The 16,772-nt window shown below is 42.7% G+C and overlaps 2 protein-coding genes across 4 annotated transcripts; one reads left to right on the top strand and one right to left on the bottom strand.

The window, feature by feature from the left end:
• Positions 1–81: 81 nt before the first annotated feature.
• Positions 82–4,280, top strand: LOC129765049 (uncharacterized). 3 transcript variants are annotated; one of them, XM_055764877.1, is made up of 3 exons: positions 82–289; positions 824–1,924; positions 2,345–4,280. In XM_055764877.1, the coding sequence occupies exons 2-3, from the start codon at positions 1,424–1,426 to the stop codon at positions 2,450–2,452; spliced, it is 609 nt and encodes a 202-aa protein (XP_055620852.1). In that variant the 5' UTR covers positions 82–289; positions 824–1,423; the 3' UTR covers positions 2,453–4,280. The 3 variants fall into 3 exon arrangements, with proteins under 3 accessions (XP_055620852.1, XP_055620853.1, XP_055620851.1); XM_055764878.1 differs by having other exon boundaries at positions 2,323–4,280; XM_055764876.1 differs by having other exon boundaries at positions 824–4,280.
• Positions 4,281–12,411: 8,131 nt separating this feature from the next.
• Positions 12,412–15,870, bottom strand: LOC129766091 (uncharacterized). Its single transcript, XM_055766548.1, has one exon. The coding sequence runs from the start codon at positions 15,868–15,870 to the stop codon at positions 12,412–12,414; it is 3,459 nt and encodes a 1,152-aa protein (XP_055622523.1).
• Positions 15,871–16,772: the final 902 nt, after the last annotated feature.

The following is a 16,772-nucleotide window of genomic DNA, read 5'->3' as shown; positions in this document are numbered from 1 at the left end:
TAAAAGTTTCAACCCTCTTAAAGCCAAAAAGAAGAAGAAGAATCGAAGAAGAGATTCTTCTTCTTTTTGGCTTTAAGAGGGTTGAAACTTTTAAGTTCATTCGCCTCTATCCTTCTTCGATTGCAACGGAACTACACTGATCCCAAGTGATACTACTTTCGTCATTTTCTTAGTACTCTTGGCTAATTTTATTAGGCTCTTGATAGTTCAATCTAATCGCACCGGGGGAACATTCCATGGTCTGGACAAAACTCTAAGAACCTTGGTTGGGGAAGGAAGCTGTACGGAGGTTAGTTCTGAAAAACATTCTGGATGAAGTTTCGTTTGAACGCTCGAAAATGCGACAAGCACGATGAACCAGAGTGCGACACACTACTGAGGTGAAATCACGAACTCCACATTCGGTGTAGAGAGAAAGAAGTGAGGTGATCTGATTGCACCAGATGACACTCGTAAAAAGATGTTGTAAACTTCACGGCCTACGTGAAGGTCCGTAGGTTTGAATAGTTCGATTTCGTAAAGAAGTTTCGTGGTTATAGTAGCATTTCCTATATTCAAAAGGGTTCGTCGTTGTCCCCACCATCAGATCGCTTTGTAAAGTTGAGTCGTCGCAAGTCGTTTCGATTCTTTGCGACATACGATTTATCCGAACACCTAGAACTCTTGTCGAGCTAACTTTCTGGATCAAGGAGTTTAGTAATTTAAGCTTCGGTATTCTGTTGAAATGATGGCGTTTTTTTGTTGCAAATATGGATCATCGTGCTTTTATTGTGAAACCAACCGATGTCGCCAACTTGTCTAACGTCTCGATGTTACGTTGCAGGTGCTTACGGGCAACTGCCGTATACTAGCTTGAACACGAAATTTTAAAATCATCTGCGTTGCCACGGAGGACACAGCGGGATAACAGGAAGAGAGTGGGTGAAAAGACCCCGCCTTGTGGCACTCCATTGTCTTGAATCATTGGTGGAGAGGTTTTTCCACCTACGGATACTCAGGGCTCGAAATCTTCGAAATCTCAGTAGCTTCGCTTCGACTAGAACTGCTTCGGCAGTTGCCGTCTGTTGAAGCATCAAGGCAACCAGCGCATATGCAACATCGTTCCGTTGCTATATATTTAACGTAGAAACTACTGTAGAATAATGAAGATTTTTCATTAGTAGTTCAACCGTCAACTTGACTAGGCGTTATTTCCTCTGGAAGAATCGTTCCCTGCACCTGAATCTCGGACAGGTTATGGTCCCAGTCCGGAAGCTCCTGAAGTCGGAAAATTGAAGCGTGAAGAGTTGCTGTTTTTTCTCAAAGTGATGGAGTGGGCGAAGATTGTCAAGTTGACCAATTCAAACTACCAAGTACTCCTCCGGCACCGGTTACGGCAACTTGGACGGAAGGCGACGAAAAGACGTTGGCCACGATTCAGCTAATGCTGGACGAAAGCCAATTCGGACTGATTCGTGACAAGAAGACGGCGAAGGACACGTGGGCGGCGCTAAAGGCGCACCACGAGGAGATCACGCTGGGACAGCGGGTGACCCTTCTCCGGCAAATCACGAACCAAAATTTCAAGATTGGGGACAACATGGAGATCTACTTGGCAGATATCGAGAAGCAGTATGGTCGTCTGGAGAGTTCCGGATTTGAAATGGAAGAGTGCCTCAAAGTTGCGCTAATACTTCGGGGTCTTCCGGAGTCGTTCAATCCTCTCACAACGGCTCTGGAAGCGAGGAACGAGAATGAGCTTACGCTAGAGCTCGTCAAAGTGAAACTGTTGGACGAAGTGGATAAACATCGGAGGCGTTTGGGTTCGACGAGTAAGCGCTGCGGATGTGCGGATCCGGCGCGTTGCAGAAAGGTGCTGTCTGCTATCATTGCGGTAAACCGGGGCATCGGAAGCGGAATTGCAAGGCGTTCCTGGCGGAAAGCGGTAAGGCAGAGCAGAAAAAGGAAAAGGCCAAGGCCAAAACAGTGCGCGAAAACGACGCAAAGTCGTTCACGTTTAAGCGCGATTCATATACAACATCCACGTCACGTTCACGTTCCGTCACGTCACGTTGCGTCAATTATTGTTCCATGCAACTCCTATTGAAGCATTCACATACGCCAGCAACGGCAAGTCGAAGTTGCCGTTGCCGGTGTATGTGAATGTTTGCATAAGAACTGCTTGGAAGAATAATTGACGCAACGTGACGGGACGGAACGTGAACGTGACGTGGATGTTGTATGTGAATCGCACTTTATGGTGCGGTCCGATAAGCATGTTTCTGACTCTAATGCGTGGGTGATCGACTCGGGCGCGACTTCGAATTGGGCGAAAAATCGCAGTGACTTTATGCGTCTCGATTAGAGTATTCGTCCGGACATTTCAACCGCCGACGGAAAAGTACGGCGGGCGTTGGTGATTGTAAAATCGAGTGCGTGGACGGTCGCAATGAAAAAGTGTCCGTTACGTTGACTGGTGTAACTAGAAAGCAACTTGATCTCAGTGATGAAACTCGCAGAAAAAGGTGTACGTGCGGAATTCGATGCGAATCAGTGTTCGTTGGTGTATGACGGGTTGGTGATTGCGACGGCAGATCGCGCGGGAGGCCTGTAACGTGATTGAAAAATCGTTGCTGGTGAGTGGTAAGAGCCACAACACTGATTGTCTGCACCCAAGACTCGGACACAGAGATCCGGATGTGATTGGCGAGGTCGAGCGGCGTGGTTTGGCGTCGGGAATGAAAATCAAGAATTGCGGAGTTCGGCAGACGTGTAAGTGTTGCGTTGAACGGAAGATGGCACGACCATCATTTCCCCAGGAAGCTGAGAATAAGTCGAGAGCAGTGTTGGAAATCGTGCATTGCGACGTGTGTGGCCCCATGACGACATCGCCGGGTAGGTGCAGATACTTCATGACGATGATAGATGACATAGCCACTATACGGTCGTCTAATTTCTCAAGGAGAAGTCGCCGACAGGATCCGTGAGTATATCAGGTTCACCGAAACGCAGTTCGGGCGGAAACCGAAGGTCATCATTCAGACCGGGGCGGCGAGTATACCAGCAACGTCCTGCGCAAGTTCTGCGCTGAGGAGGGAATCAAGTCTGAATTCACCGTTGGGTACGCGCAGCAGCAGAACGACGTAGCTGAAAGAAGGAACAGAACGTTAAACGAGATGGGACTGTGTATGCTGTTGGATGCTGGCTTGCTTCGCCACTATTGGGCGGAAACTGTGAATACCGCGGCGTACATCCAGAACCGGCTGCCGTCGTCAGCGATTGGATCGACGCCGTACGAGATTTGGTTCAGCAGCAAACCCGATTTGCAGCACTTCAAGATTTTCGGCTGCAGTGCATACGTGTGGCAACCGGTGCAAAAGAGGAAGAAGAGGAAAAGAGGATACGCGTCGGACAGCAAGGCCTTTCGTTTGCTGAATACGTCAACTGGTCAGATAGTCATCAGTCGTGATGTGCGTTTCTTGGAGCTCGACGTGGAGAACAAGAACGTGAAAGATGGAACCATCTGTTACGGACAGCTGAGGCTTATCGCGAATCGAGTTAGAGATCCATAAGATAAGCACTATTTGAGATTATATTTAGAAAAGACCTCCAAGCGAGGTATAGAAACGTTTAGAAAGGACCAATGTAAGGCAATTAAAAGATGTAAGAGCTCAAGTGTTTTGTTAGGCTAGAAAACGCTTGTAGTTCGAAATTATTGCCGGTCATAAATTCAGAATGGACGAATATTTAAATAGCGTCCGGTAAACAATTTAATGCATGCATCATTTAGGATGCATTTTTATTACCCTTTTCCATCCCTAGCTGCGCTCAGCCAGATACACCAGCAGGGTGTAATAAAATAAAAGGATGTTATTTAGAGCGAAGGATGGAAAGGGGAAATCCAAGAATAAGATAGGCGCACCGACGAGGTGCTATAAACTTAAGGTATTTTCTTAGGGTAGTGCAGCCGTCTCAGACTGCACGTTACCATACGCTAGAAGAAGGGACAAGGAAGGTAGATGATCTAAACGAAACCGATATGTTATCGGTTTTCAAGAGAGAGAGAGGAGATGTTCCTCGTCAATCTTAGTTTAAGGAACCATGTATATATTGTGAAACTTTTGAATAAATTTTTTAGTATTGTAACAGAACTCACGCGAAAGCGTTAAAATTTTTCTTTCAATAGAGAAATTTTTCATGGTGGCTCCAGAGAGGAGCAAGTTTTTCCTTTTATTTAAGTACAAAATGTGTTAATTTGCGAACTCTTCTCGGCAGTGGATGCCAGAGGTGATGTTCGTGAAATCTTCTCAGCAGTGAATGCGAGAAGTGTGAATTTGTGAACTTTCCTAAGGCAGTGGATGCCTAAAAAGTGCATTTCTTTCGTGAATTTTATCAAAAGGCAGTGGATGCCTAAAAAGTGTATTCGTTTCGCGAATTTTCCTAAGGCAGTGGATGCCTAAAAAGAGTATTATTTTCGCGAACTTTCCTAAGGCAGTGGATGCCTAAAGAGTGTATTATTTTCGCGAACTTTCCTAAGGCAGTGGATGCCTAAAGAGTGTATTATTTTCGCGAACTTTCCTAAGGCAGTGGATGCCTAAAGAGTGTATTCTTTTCGCGAACTTTCCTAAGGCAGTGGATGCCTAAAGAGTGTATTCGTTTCGCGAACTTTACTAAAGCAGTGGATGCTATATACACACATAAATATATGTTAATTCAAGTACCAGAAGGCAGTTATTATAAATATGACCAACTGCCGCAGCAGCACGTGGTCGTGGAGTTAGAAGCAAGAGGTAGCAGCAGTATCCTCGGCACAATCGGAGAGACCATCGCTAGAGATACCAGGAACTGTCAACCAGCGGAACCAGAAGCAAGCGGTGGCATTAGATGCAGCAGCACCAGCATTGGCACTATCAGAAGTGACAAGAACAATCCGAGCCAGAAGGTTTGGACCACTCAAGAACCAGTCGGCACCAGCAGCAGCAGTAGTATCCCAGCACCAGATGAGTTAATCGAAAAACAGGTATAGAATTAATCTATATTAAGAATTATAGGGGTTGCGATAGCAACCATGGGAGTTTTTAAAATAGGGGCCAAGAGAGCAAAGAAATGATAAAGGAATAAATTCGTACGGTCAAGTGAGCCAACATTAAAATATAAACAATAAAATTAGTAGGAATATGGAAAACACATACAAGATGATTACCACTAAATACTTCACACGTAATGTGAAGGGTCACTGTCACCTATGTCACGAGTCTGATGAGGAACAGATGATTTATTGTTGCGAGTGTGAGCGATGGTTCCACTTGAGTTGCACTAATCTAAAGCAAGCCCCTCTAACGGGTGATCGGTGGATCTGTGTCAAATGCACAGATCTAGAATATAATTATTCGAAGAAAGTGCGAATAAGTGACTTAATAGGAATACTCGCTACTAGCATATATCCTAGTGGGTGGGGAAATTATTATAAGGAGGATATGCCAACCAAGCCGCCTCCATTTAGGGTAATTAGTGAATTGCATAGGCGAGTAAATGGCAATTCTGAATCTGAGTTTAGAAACTCAGAGGAATGCCATCAATTAAAAATGCCTCCTCCTTGGAATCCTGATCTAGTTGATTGCAGGAGGAAAGGTAATGATTCAGATGACAAAGTATTTGAATCATCTAAAGTAACCAGATTAATTGCACCTCCTCCGTGGAACCCTAAGTTGGCTAGGTATATGAGGAGGAAAAATGACAATTCATCTGAGTCAGAAGATTCAGATGATGAAGACAAACTTGAAGTGATACAAGTTGAAATGAATGAAAAACTAGGAGATGTTAGTCCTCAGAGCGGTGAAGATGGCTGCTCATTCCCAGTGAGGAAAGAGCCATTTAAAACCATATCAGTCGCAAAACGCGAATCTGATTATGAGAATAGTTTGCCCGCAATAGGCAAAACGGGTATCATCACAGATGTATGGGCTGTGATAGAAGAAAATACGAAAACCTCCACAGAAAGAGGAATTATGGCGGAAAAGAAAAAACCATGCGTGATGCATGAAGTCAGGGCGGATGAGATATCTGCAAATAAAGAAATAGCGGATTCCAATAATGGAAACGCTAAAAATTTTAAGATAGAAAAACTATCTATCAACCTTCAAGATCCAGAATGGGAAAGGCCAGCTACTGGATTAATTAAGAATTCTGTTGCAACACTGATTGTTGAACAGAAAATAAAATACCCAACTGAAAAACGGTTTGAAGAAATAGAACCACCTGTAGCAGTAGAGGAAGTAGTCCTCAGAAATAGAACAAAAATATTAGCAAAATTTTATTTGAAGACGAAAGCCTGGCGTGAAGGTTTTAAAAAATTCCTTAGAAGTGCAAAGTTCATCCCAAAAATTGGGAGCCAATGTAAAACCAAAAGTGTTATCATCAAGATGGATGATTCATCACAAGATGCTAACATACAATTTGAAAACTCAACAAATATAGAGATTTGTGTTATTGAGCCTCCGAGGAAGGTAGCGCCAGAAATAACACCAAAGGAATTGTTTATAAATGAATCTTCATTTCTTCCAAGGAGAAATAATTCCCACAATAGAAAATCATATTCAGTCGATAATTATAGTATTGGAAATCTCGATAAATACTGTACCCCAGATTACCAGTATCCTCGACGTCGTATCAAAAACGACTTCCACTCTGTAACCGCGAGTTACACTATTGTACCATCATTAACGAAATATGATGAATATTCTATTTTGCAAAATTTGTGACATGTTGACAATATTTAGTCATAGGGCAACACATATAAAATAATGCGATCGTTATAGTTAAAAGCCATAGATTCGTATAAAATAGGACTACTTATAACCAAAAAAATTATGGCTCTGAATAACTTTCAAATCTTTAGAAGACTGTTTCCTAAGTATTAGGGGCGTCTATTTACCTGTATGACAACGAGAGCAATACATCTTGAGTTAGCGCAAGATATGAGTTCGGATTCTTTCATTATATGTTTCCGCAATTTGCAAAATTATGGCCCAGATAGGGAAATTATTACCGTAGATCAAAACTATAAACTCTCTAATATAGAGGTTGGAAAGTTTGTTTTTCAACGTTTGTAATATGTTGATATTCTTTATATCTATATAAAGTATAGAAAATCTTAAGCTTGATAAAATATAAAGACGAAAATCTTAAAATGGAAATTTAACAAAACTGTTAACTGAATTAATTAGAAAATATTTTTAGGCAAATGATTTGCTTGAAGTTCAGCAAGTGAGCTGCTGAAAGACTTTAATACAATTTAAGATACAATTGTTTCGTTATAAAATGGACCCAATAAAATGATAACTTGTAAGGTCCAAAATATCAATTAGAGCAAAAAAGAAGAGACTGTCTGGTCAAGCGTCAAGCATTTGGAATGCTCAAAACATTACTCTGATGGGTTAAAAGTATAGCAAGTATTCTGCTGAAAAATATACATTGACCACTAAAGAAAAAATTATGGCGCAGCAAGTGATATGCTGAAGCCAGTTTCTATACGAATGATTGGCTCAAAGCTCAGTAAGTGAATTGCTGAAAGGAGCGATATCAACTGTAAATTAGTTGATGGTAGAAAAAATTAAAAATACAGCTATGAAGAATTTGGAAGACTGATTTGTTAGCAAGTGGATTGCTTAACCTTCAGCAAGTGATTTGCTGAAGGGGTCAAAACCAAAAGTTTCTTTTTTAAGCAAGTGAATTGCTTAAAACTCAGCAAGTGGATTGCTGAGAGTAACAACATCACCAGTAAGTCGGTTGATGAAATACAGCATGTGAGATGCTGAAGAAAGATTTTTTAAACAAGTGGTTTGCGAAGCTCAGCATGTGAGTTGCTGAGAATATGATCAATGCATTATTCAAATGAATATTAAAAGCATAGCTTCCAGTCTTAACTGAGGGAAAGATTGGAGATGGTTAACTATACAATGTAGATGACATTATGAGTTATTTGAATACAAGTAACAGGAAAAAAAATTGAATGAAATTTTTAAATGTATTTCAAAGTATATCACACTATGAGAGCATGAGTTGCATGCATAAAGAAAACGACTTGAAAAAGTTTATGTGAGCTACGATCAGTCGTATTATATGATTAGTCGGAACAGTTACATGAGAACTGAGGCTTTAAAATTGGATTTAGTATTCAGAGACAAACTTTAATGTTAATACTTGCTGAAGGAACGGTAATTGTACTACCAAAAGATTAGCACATTGACTAATTATTTCAAAAGGATGTTTTGAGAAAAACAATATCAGCAATGTAACAAGACAACTAGCAAAGGGATGTTGGATTCAAGATTCCTTTCTTGGCAACGAGATAACTTAGCATTAAAATAGAACGTTGTGTTTGATGAAAGAAAATCTTATAAGAGAAAAGAAAATGTAATTTGCATTTCCTTTAATGGAAAATATTATATAACACTGAACCTCAATGAATAATTTTCCAAAAAGAAACTTGAAGTTAGTTTATATAATTAACGGTTATATCAAATTACTAGTGAGAGCAATTATTCGAAATTTACGAATGTTTACGATTAGTTTGCATAACTGTATGCAGAAATAAAAATGAAACAAAAAATACTATTATTAATAAAACAAATAATAAGTTATGTTTTCTAGTATAAACTTGTAAGTGTAAGTGTAAGGAAAAGATAATAATGTGAGTGAAATCAAATCACACAATAAAACACAGAATAAAGCGATACAGCTACAGATGGAAATATGTTCAAGCAAATGTATATGATTTAGAACATGTAGAACGACTATCAAAAATTTAAATTAAAATGTAGAAAAGAATGATAATACTGAAGAATTTGGTAAATCTATGTAGTAGATTTACGGAGTCCGGAATGTTACGGACAGCTGAGGCTTATCGCGAATCGAGTTAGAGATCCATAAGATAAGCACTATTTGAGATTATATTTAGAAAAGACCTCCAAGCGAGGTATAGAAACGTTTAGAAAGGACCAATGTAAGGCAATTAAAAGATGTAAGAGCTCAAGTGTTTTGTTAGGCTAGAAAACGCTTGTAGTTCGAAATTATTGCCGGTCATAAATTCAGAATGGACGAATATTTAAATAGCGTCCGGTAAACAATTTAATGCATGCATCATTTAGGATGCATTTTTATTACCCTTTTCCATCCCTAGCTGCGCTCAGCCAGATACACCAGCAGGGTGTAATAAAATAAAAGGATGTTATTTAGAGCGAAGGATGGAAAGGGGAAATCCAAGAATAAGATAGGCGCACCGACGAGGTGCTATAAACTTAAGGTATTTTCTTAGGGTAGTGCAGCCGTCTCAGACTGCACGTTACCATACGCTAGAAGAAGGGACAAGGAAGGTAGATGATCTAAACGAAACCGATATGTTATCGGTTTTCAAGAGAGAGAGAGGAGATGTTCCTCGTCAATCTTAGTTTAAGGAACCATGTATATATTGTGAAACTTTTGAATAAATTTTTTAGTATTGTAACAGAACTCACGCGAAAGCGTTAAAATTTTTCTTTCAATAGAGAAATTTTTCACCATCCGTGGTGCACCAGGTGAGTCAACCGCTGCAGATGTGGACGTGTCGGTGCCATTGTTCGATGCCAAGCGAAGCGAAGAGTCCGAAGAAGAATTTTCCGGGTTCGATGAGGATAGCGACGACGATCCCAAAGATGATCCGGACGAGGCGGTGCCGGTACAAGAGGAGCAAACCGCAGTAGTTCCGGCAGCAAGTGATGGCGTGAGACGGTCACAGAGAGCAAACATTGGAGTTCCACCGGAGCGGTTAGCCACATGCACGATTGGCTTGGCCGTGAACACGAGCGCAGAGCCAAAAAGGTACAGCTATGCGATTGCGAGTCCGGACAGTGAAAAGTGGAAAGCGGCCATGAACGAGGAAATGGCCTCCTACCGGGACAACGGAACGTGGATCTTCACAAAGCTACCCCAACGGCGCAACGAGGTAGGCTGTAAGTGGGTGTTCAAGTGCAAGGCCAACGAGTCCGGGGAGATCGTGCGATACAATGCCAGGTTGGTCGCACAGGGATTCTCCCAAAAGTACGGAACTGATTACGATCAGGGTTTTCGCACCGGTGGTGAAGCTGATCACGTTCCGTACTGTGCTGACAGTAGCGAGCAAGCAGCGATTGTTGGTCAAACACATCGATATAAAGACAGCGTACCTGTATGGCGCCCTGCAGTAGGAGATTTTTATGAAGCAGCCCCCGGGGTACTCTAACGGTGATCCAGATACGGTGTGCGCTTTAAAGCGAAGTCTCTACGGTCTGAAGCAAGCGCGCGTGTGGAACCAACGAATCGATGCGGTACTGTAGGAAATGGGGTTCTACCAATCAGCAGCTGACCCGACTTCTCCTACCTGCGGAATTTGGACGGTGTGTTTACGTTTATCCTGATTTACGTGGACAATATCGTTGTGTGCAAGACAGAGCAGGACTATCGGTTACTGGTCGGAGCGTTGAAGAAGAGTTTCAAGATAACGGAGCTGGGCGATCTGACGTTCTTTCTTGGAACCCACGTTCGACAGCAAGCGGGCCGATACGTCTTGAACCAGAAATCATACGTGGCGAAGACTCTGACGTGGTTCAACATGGGGAACTGCAAAACCTCCCGGGTTCCGATGGTGACAGGATTCGTGCAACAAAAGGAGGAGGACAGTGACTCGTTAGCAGATGGACAACAATACCAGAGTCTAATTGTGCTTTGTTATACATTTCTGTCAATACGCGCCCGGACATAGGAATCTTCACATCCATTTTCGGGCGGCGGGTCACCAAACCAACCACGGCGGATTGGATCGAGGCCAAGCGGGTGCTTCGTTACCTCAAAGGTACGGCGGACCACGAGCTGCATCTAGGTGGAGGTAGCATCCTTCAACTCTGGTGCTCCCTTGGCCGAGTGGTTAGCGTCATAACCAACATGCCGGGTGTTCGGGTTCGATTCCCGTTCTGGTCGGGGGAATTTTTCGTCAAAAGAAATTTCCTCCGACTTGCACTGTGATCACGCGTATTCTAGAGCTTGCCACTCAGAATGTATTCAAGGCGTGTTATTTGGCATAGAAATCTCAACTGAGTACTAATAAAAATGACGCAAGTAATACTACGTTGAGACGGCGAAGTTCCTCTAGGAACGTTAGTGCCATTGAAGAAGAAGAAGAAGAAGCAACCTTCAACTGGAGTGCTTCGTAGACGCGGACTGGGCAGGTGAAGTCGACAACAGGAAGTCGAACACTGGCTACATCTTCAAGTTCGGTGGCGGACTAGTTGGCTGGAGAAGCAGAAAGCAAACGTGTGTGTCTCTATCCAGCACTAAAGCGGAATGAATTCGCGCTATCCGAATGTTTGCAAGAGCTGCAGTGCCTGGTCGATTGATTGAAGACTTGGGCAAGCGTCTGGAGTTACCCATCGTAGTCAACGAAGACAACCAGAGCTGTATCGCACTGGCGGCGGCGGAAAGGATTTCGCGAAATTCAAAACACATCGACACCAAGTAGTGTTTCATCAAGGATCTGACAGCAAGTGGCATCGTGTCCATTCGGTACTGTCCAACCGAGCAGATGCAAGCGGATCTTCTCATCAAGCTCTTGGGTGCAATGAAGTTGCGGCAGTTACGGGAAGCCATTGGGATTCTACCATACGATGTTGATGAGGAGTGTTGAAGCATCAAGGCAACCTGCGCATATGCAACATCGTTCCGTTGCTATATATTTAATGTAGCAACTACTGTAGAATAATAAAGATTTTTCATTAGTAGTTCAACCGTCAACTCGACTAGGCGTTATTTCCTCTGGAAGAATCTTTCCCTGCACCTGAATCTCGGACACCGTCAACAAAAAATGAATTGATTAGCGTTAGTGATGGATGACTGATGAACTAGTCCAGACAGTGGTTATTCTAACTGACGCGACTAATGAATACAAATCTGCCTCTTCATCCAACTGACTTCAATCCACTTTTCTACCCTCTTAGAAACGTAATGGTTACAAAAGTACGCAATCTTATTTTTACGTCCATATAAAGAGGAACGGAAACTTGATTTCTGATGCAAAAAAGTAGTTACCCCACCTGATTAGGGATTGGATGGGTTTTCCGTGTACTGGTTTTTCGGAATGCACAGCAAACATGTATTCCACCAATTAATTGTCGAAGTGAATATTAACACATATTTAATTCTAACACATATTATTCTAGTCACATAAAGTTACAGAAAAAGACTACAATCAAACGTACAAACTATGTGGACATGCTGATGGATTACGACCGACCAGTTATTTTTCCGACTGTTATTATTGCCTTTCATCGATGAATTCCCTATTGTTTTTTTTATGAATAACCGAGATTCGGGTGATGGGATAAACTCACAGCATCTCATATCGACATCCGAGGGGTGATATGCCTAAACATCCCGACCCCCCCTGAAATTAGGAATTTCAGTTGAATCTTGTGATACACTTTCGACCGATTCAGTAGTTGGTGTAACTGGGAGTAAGCAAATTTTGGTAACTGGTCTCTTCAAATAGCCACTCGAAGTACGCAGAGTTACAACGCGAACTATACCATCATTTCCGGGGTGCACTTGGTGTATACGGGCCATCTTCCACTTCATCGACGGCTGATTCTCGTCGACAATGATGACAAGTCTCCCTGGTTCTATGTTTACTGGCGGGTGCCAGTTCTTCACTCGAGCTTGAAGTTGAGCCAAATACTCAAGATGCCATCGACGCCAAAAATTCTGAAGTTGCTGCTGAATTTGTTGCCAATGAGCGAGCCGGTTACTTGGAATGCACGTGTACTGCTGGTCGGGTAACGCTTGTAGTGATGATCCCACAAGGAAGTGAGCTGGCGTAAGCGGTTGGAGATCTGTGGGGTCGTCCGTAAGCGATGTGAGAGGCCTCGAATTCAAGCAACCTTCTACTTGGGCTAACAATGTTGTAAAATCTTCATAAGATACAGAAGAGCGCCCTAAAATTCGAAGAAGGTGTTTTTTGGCGGAACGCACAGCAGCTTCCCACAATCCACCGAAGTGTGGAGCGCTTGGCGGAATAAAGTGCCAATTGATTCCATCTTGTGCACATTGAATTCGTATTTCTTCATGGTGTTTACGGCATTGTAATTTCTGAAGGAGTTCTCGTAATTCGTTGCGTGCGCCGACAAAATTAGTACCATTGTCGGAATATATATGGGAACATTTGCCTCTGCGAGCAGTGAAACGTCGGAGAGCTTGGATAAACTTAGCGGTGGATAAGTCCGAAACCAATTCTAAATGAACCGCCTTGGTACTGAAGCAGATAAACACTGCCACATAAGCCTTGATCGGAGCTCTCCGATAGCCTTGTCGTATAAACACTGGGCCAAAATAATCTACCCCAGTTGTGGTGAACGGCCGTGAAGCAGTAACGCGTTTAACAGGTAGCTGCCCCATGAATTGTTGTAGTAGCTGAGGTTTTGCTCGATAACAGCTGAGACAGTGGTGCACAGTAGTCCGGCATAAATTTCGTCCCCCCAATGGCCAGAATCTTTGACGAATTTCGTTTAACATAAGTTGCGGTCCGGCATGGAGTAATCGTTTGTGATAGCTGACAGCTAGGAGTTTTGAAAATTGATGATTTCCTGGAATCACCATTGGATGTTTTACATCGTCATACAGTTCGGCGTTCTCTAGTCTTCCTCCGATGCGAATGATTCCCTCACTGGAAAGTCTTGGATTAAACCATCTTAATTTGGAGTCACGATGTACATATTCGCCTTTCGACAATGCCTTTATTTCTTTACAGAAAGTTTCCTGCTGAACCAATTGGACAAGACGCATTTCTGCTGCCAGTAATTCTTTGGGTGATAGTGGCTCAGAGCGAACCCGCTTAGCATCTGGAGTTTTCAAATTCTGTAGATAACGTTGGAGTATTGCTGTTATACGAATAAGAGCGGAATATTCGCTAAACCTTCCGAAATACCAACTGTTGAAAGGCGAGATTTGGGAAGCAACGGTCGCAACAACAGTCTTCCGCCTTTCATTTTCATATTGATTGGATTCGAAAGAGATATCCATTGGATTTGGCCATAAATCCTTCGCCTTGTGTAACCAATCGGGTCCATTCCACCAAACAAAATCCTCAATAAGTTGTTGAGCCGTTAAGCCCCTTGACAGCTGATCGGCTGGGTTACATACTCCTGGAACATGCCTCCATTGACAATTTTGAGTAGAGTGTTGAATGAATGCAACTCGGTGAGCCACGAAAGTGTTCCACGTATTTGGGGGCTGTTTAAGCCATTGCAGTACGGTTTTGGAGTCTGTCCAGAAAAAGGTTTCGAAGGTATTGTTGAGTGATTCCACACCTTTAATATATATTTCTGCAGCTAATTTTGCTCCACACAGCTCCAACCGAGGTATGGTTTGACGCTTCAAAGGGGAAACGCGCGATTTCGAGGATAGAAGAGTAATCTTTACTAATCCATTTGCATCTTGGGATCGAAGATACATACAAGCTCCATAAGCTTGTTCGGACGCATCGGAAAAACAGTGCAGTTCATTGTGAGTCGAATCAACTTGCTTAGCGAAACGAGGGATGCGAAGTTTATGCAGCTCTGGAATCGTTTTATGGAATTCCATCCAATAATTCAATAATGGTTGCGGAAGTATTTCATCCCAATCTAAGGGTTGTTTGGCATTATTTTTTAGTTCCCAAATCCGCTGCATGAATATTTTGGCCTTTGTTACCACGGGTCCAACCAAACCTAAGGGATCGAAAATTCTTGCGATGCATGAAAGAACTTTTCGCTTGGTCATCTCTGTGGTGGGTATTGACGAACATTCAATGTTGAACCGGAAATTATCGGTTATCGGCTCCCACATCAAACCGAGTGTTTTGATTGTCTGTTCTGAGTCTAAATTTATTCCATTAATAAGAGGAAGAGCGAGATTCTGATGTTCGACTCCCTCTAATGCATCTTCATCATTCGAGGCCCACTTACGCAAACGAAAACCTGCTGTCAACAACATATCATCCAATTGTTTGCGAAGTGTTTTTGCTTCTGATACATCACTCGCACCCGTGATGATGTCATCCATATAGACATCCCTTGCCATTTTCCTTGACGCATGTGGGAAATTTTCGGCCTCATCTAGCGAAAGCTGCTTCAGGGTGCGTGTAGCTAAGAAGGGGGCAGGTTTAGTGCCATAAGTAACTGTACATAGTTCGTATTCCTCTATTGGTTCATCTGTTGAAAATCTCCATATGATCCTTTGCAATGGTAGGTCTGCAGGGTCTATCAACACTTGCCGGAACATCTTTTCCACATCAGCGATTAGTACTATAGGATACAGCCGGCTTCTCATTATGATTGATCGAAGGTCATCTTGTATAACTGGGCCGTTCAGTAGGGCATCGTTTAGTGACATTCCAGTTGATGTCTTACTAGACGCATCAAAAACGACTCTAACTCGTGTGGTGGTGCTCGAATTTTTAATTACCGGATGATGTGGAAGATAGTAGCTGACAATGGAACTACTCGTATGATCGTTTACCACCTTCTTCATGTGCCCTTGTGCTAAATATTCAGCCATAAAGGCGTGATACTCATTTTTAAGCGTGCGATCGCGGCCCAGGCGTCTTTCTAGCATTTTTAAACGTTGAATAGCCGTCGACTTCGACTCGCCTAATCGTGCCAGAGCTTCGTCTGATTTTGGTAGTCCTACTATATAACGCCCATCTTCGTTGCGCTTAACGCTTTTCACAAAATGCTCCTCACATTTTGCTTCCTCTATGGAATTATTGGAGAGTGATCGTCCATCTTCGCACTCCCAGAATTTATTCATTAGATTCTCTAACGACTCTGATACTGCCACAGTCTGACACATTATCAATGAACTTCTACCATTTGCTCCGCATCTGCCAGTGACCAACCACCCAAATACTGAGTCAGGCCAGTGCCCAATGTAATACGTTGTTTAGTGGGAAAAAACTCAAAAAAGAACTCACCACCAAGTATCAAATCAATAGTATTCCTTTTGAAAAATTGTGGATCGGCTAGCTGGACCCCTGATGGTAGCTTCCAATTAGCCATGTTTATAGTTGATGTTGGTAAATCCTCAGTAACCTTTGGCAAAACATAAAAATCCATGACTTCTGTGTAATTGGTTTGTTTGGATTTCACGACGGCTTGCATCCTTTCCCTAGTTTTGGTTGGCGCTTGTCCTACCCCTGATATCTGAACGTCCACCCTTTCTGTTTTCGTACGTAGCATCTGCGCAAGTTTGGAAGAAATTATGTTGCATTCGGAACCCGAATCGAGGAGTGCACGTGCCATAAATTCACACCCCGATTCATCGACTATCGAAACCACCGCTGTGGCTAGTAGAACTTTGCTAATTAATTCGCTCGTGGTATTGACTACTTGTTCGTCCACCGCTATTGCGGCTGTAACTACTCTTTCGGTAATGCTTGCGTTTCCCGCTTCCCTCGTTTGATTTTCGGACCCTTTTGGTTGCGAATACTTGAATCCTTCGTCTGTTTTATAGCAGACAAGCGTGTGATGACGTTCCTTACAACGTTTACATGAAAATTTAGAAACGCAATTCTTCGCTTGATGGCCCTTGCGGAAGCAATTGCGGCACAGCGAATGCTGTCGAATAATCTTTTCCCGATCATTTACTGACATTTTTCCGAACGCTGGGCAAGTATACAAAGGATGTGAATCAGTGCAGGAAAAACATCTGCTCGCATTCGTTTGGAAAACCCCGTGGCTAGTAATTTTGGCAGG

The sequence above is a fragment of the Toxorhynchites rutilus genome, chromosome 2 (genome assembly GCF_029784135.1).
Source record: "Toxorhynchites rutilus septentrionalis strain SRP chromosome 2, ASM2978413v1, whole genome shotgun sequence".
NCBI lineage: Eukaryota > Metazoa > Arthropoda > Insecta > Diptera > Culicidae > Toxorhynchites > Toxorhynchites rutilus.
This window is presented reverse-complemented; position numbering and strand designations above follow the sequence as displayed.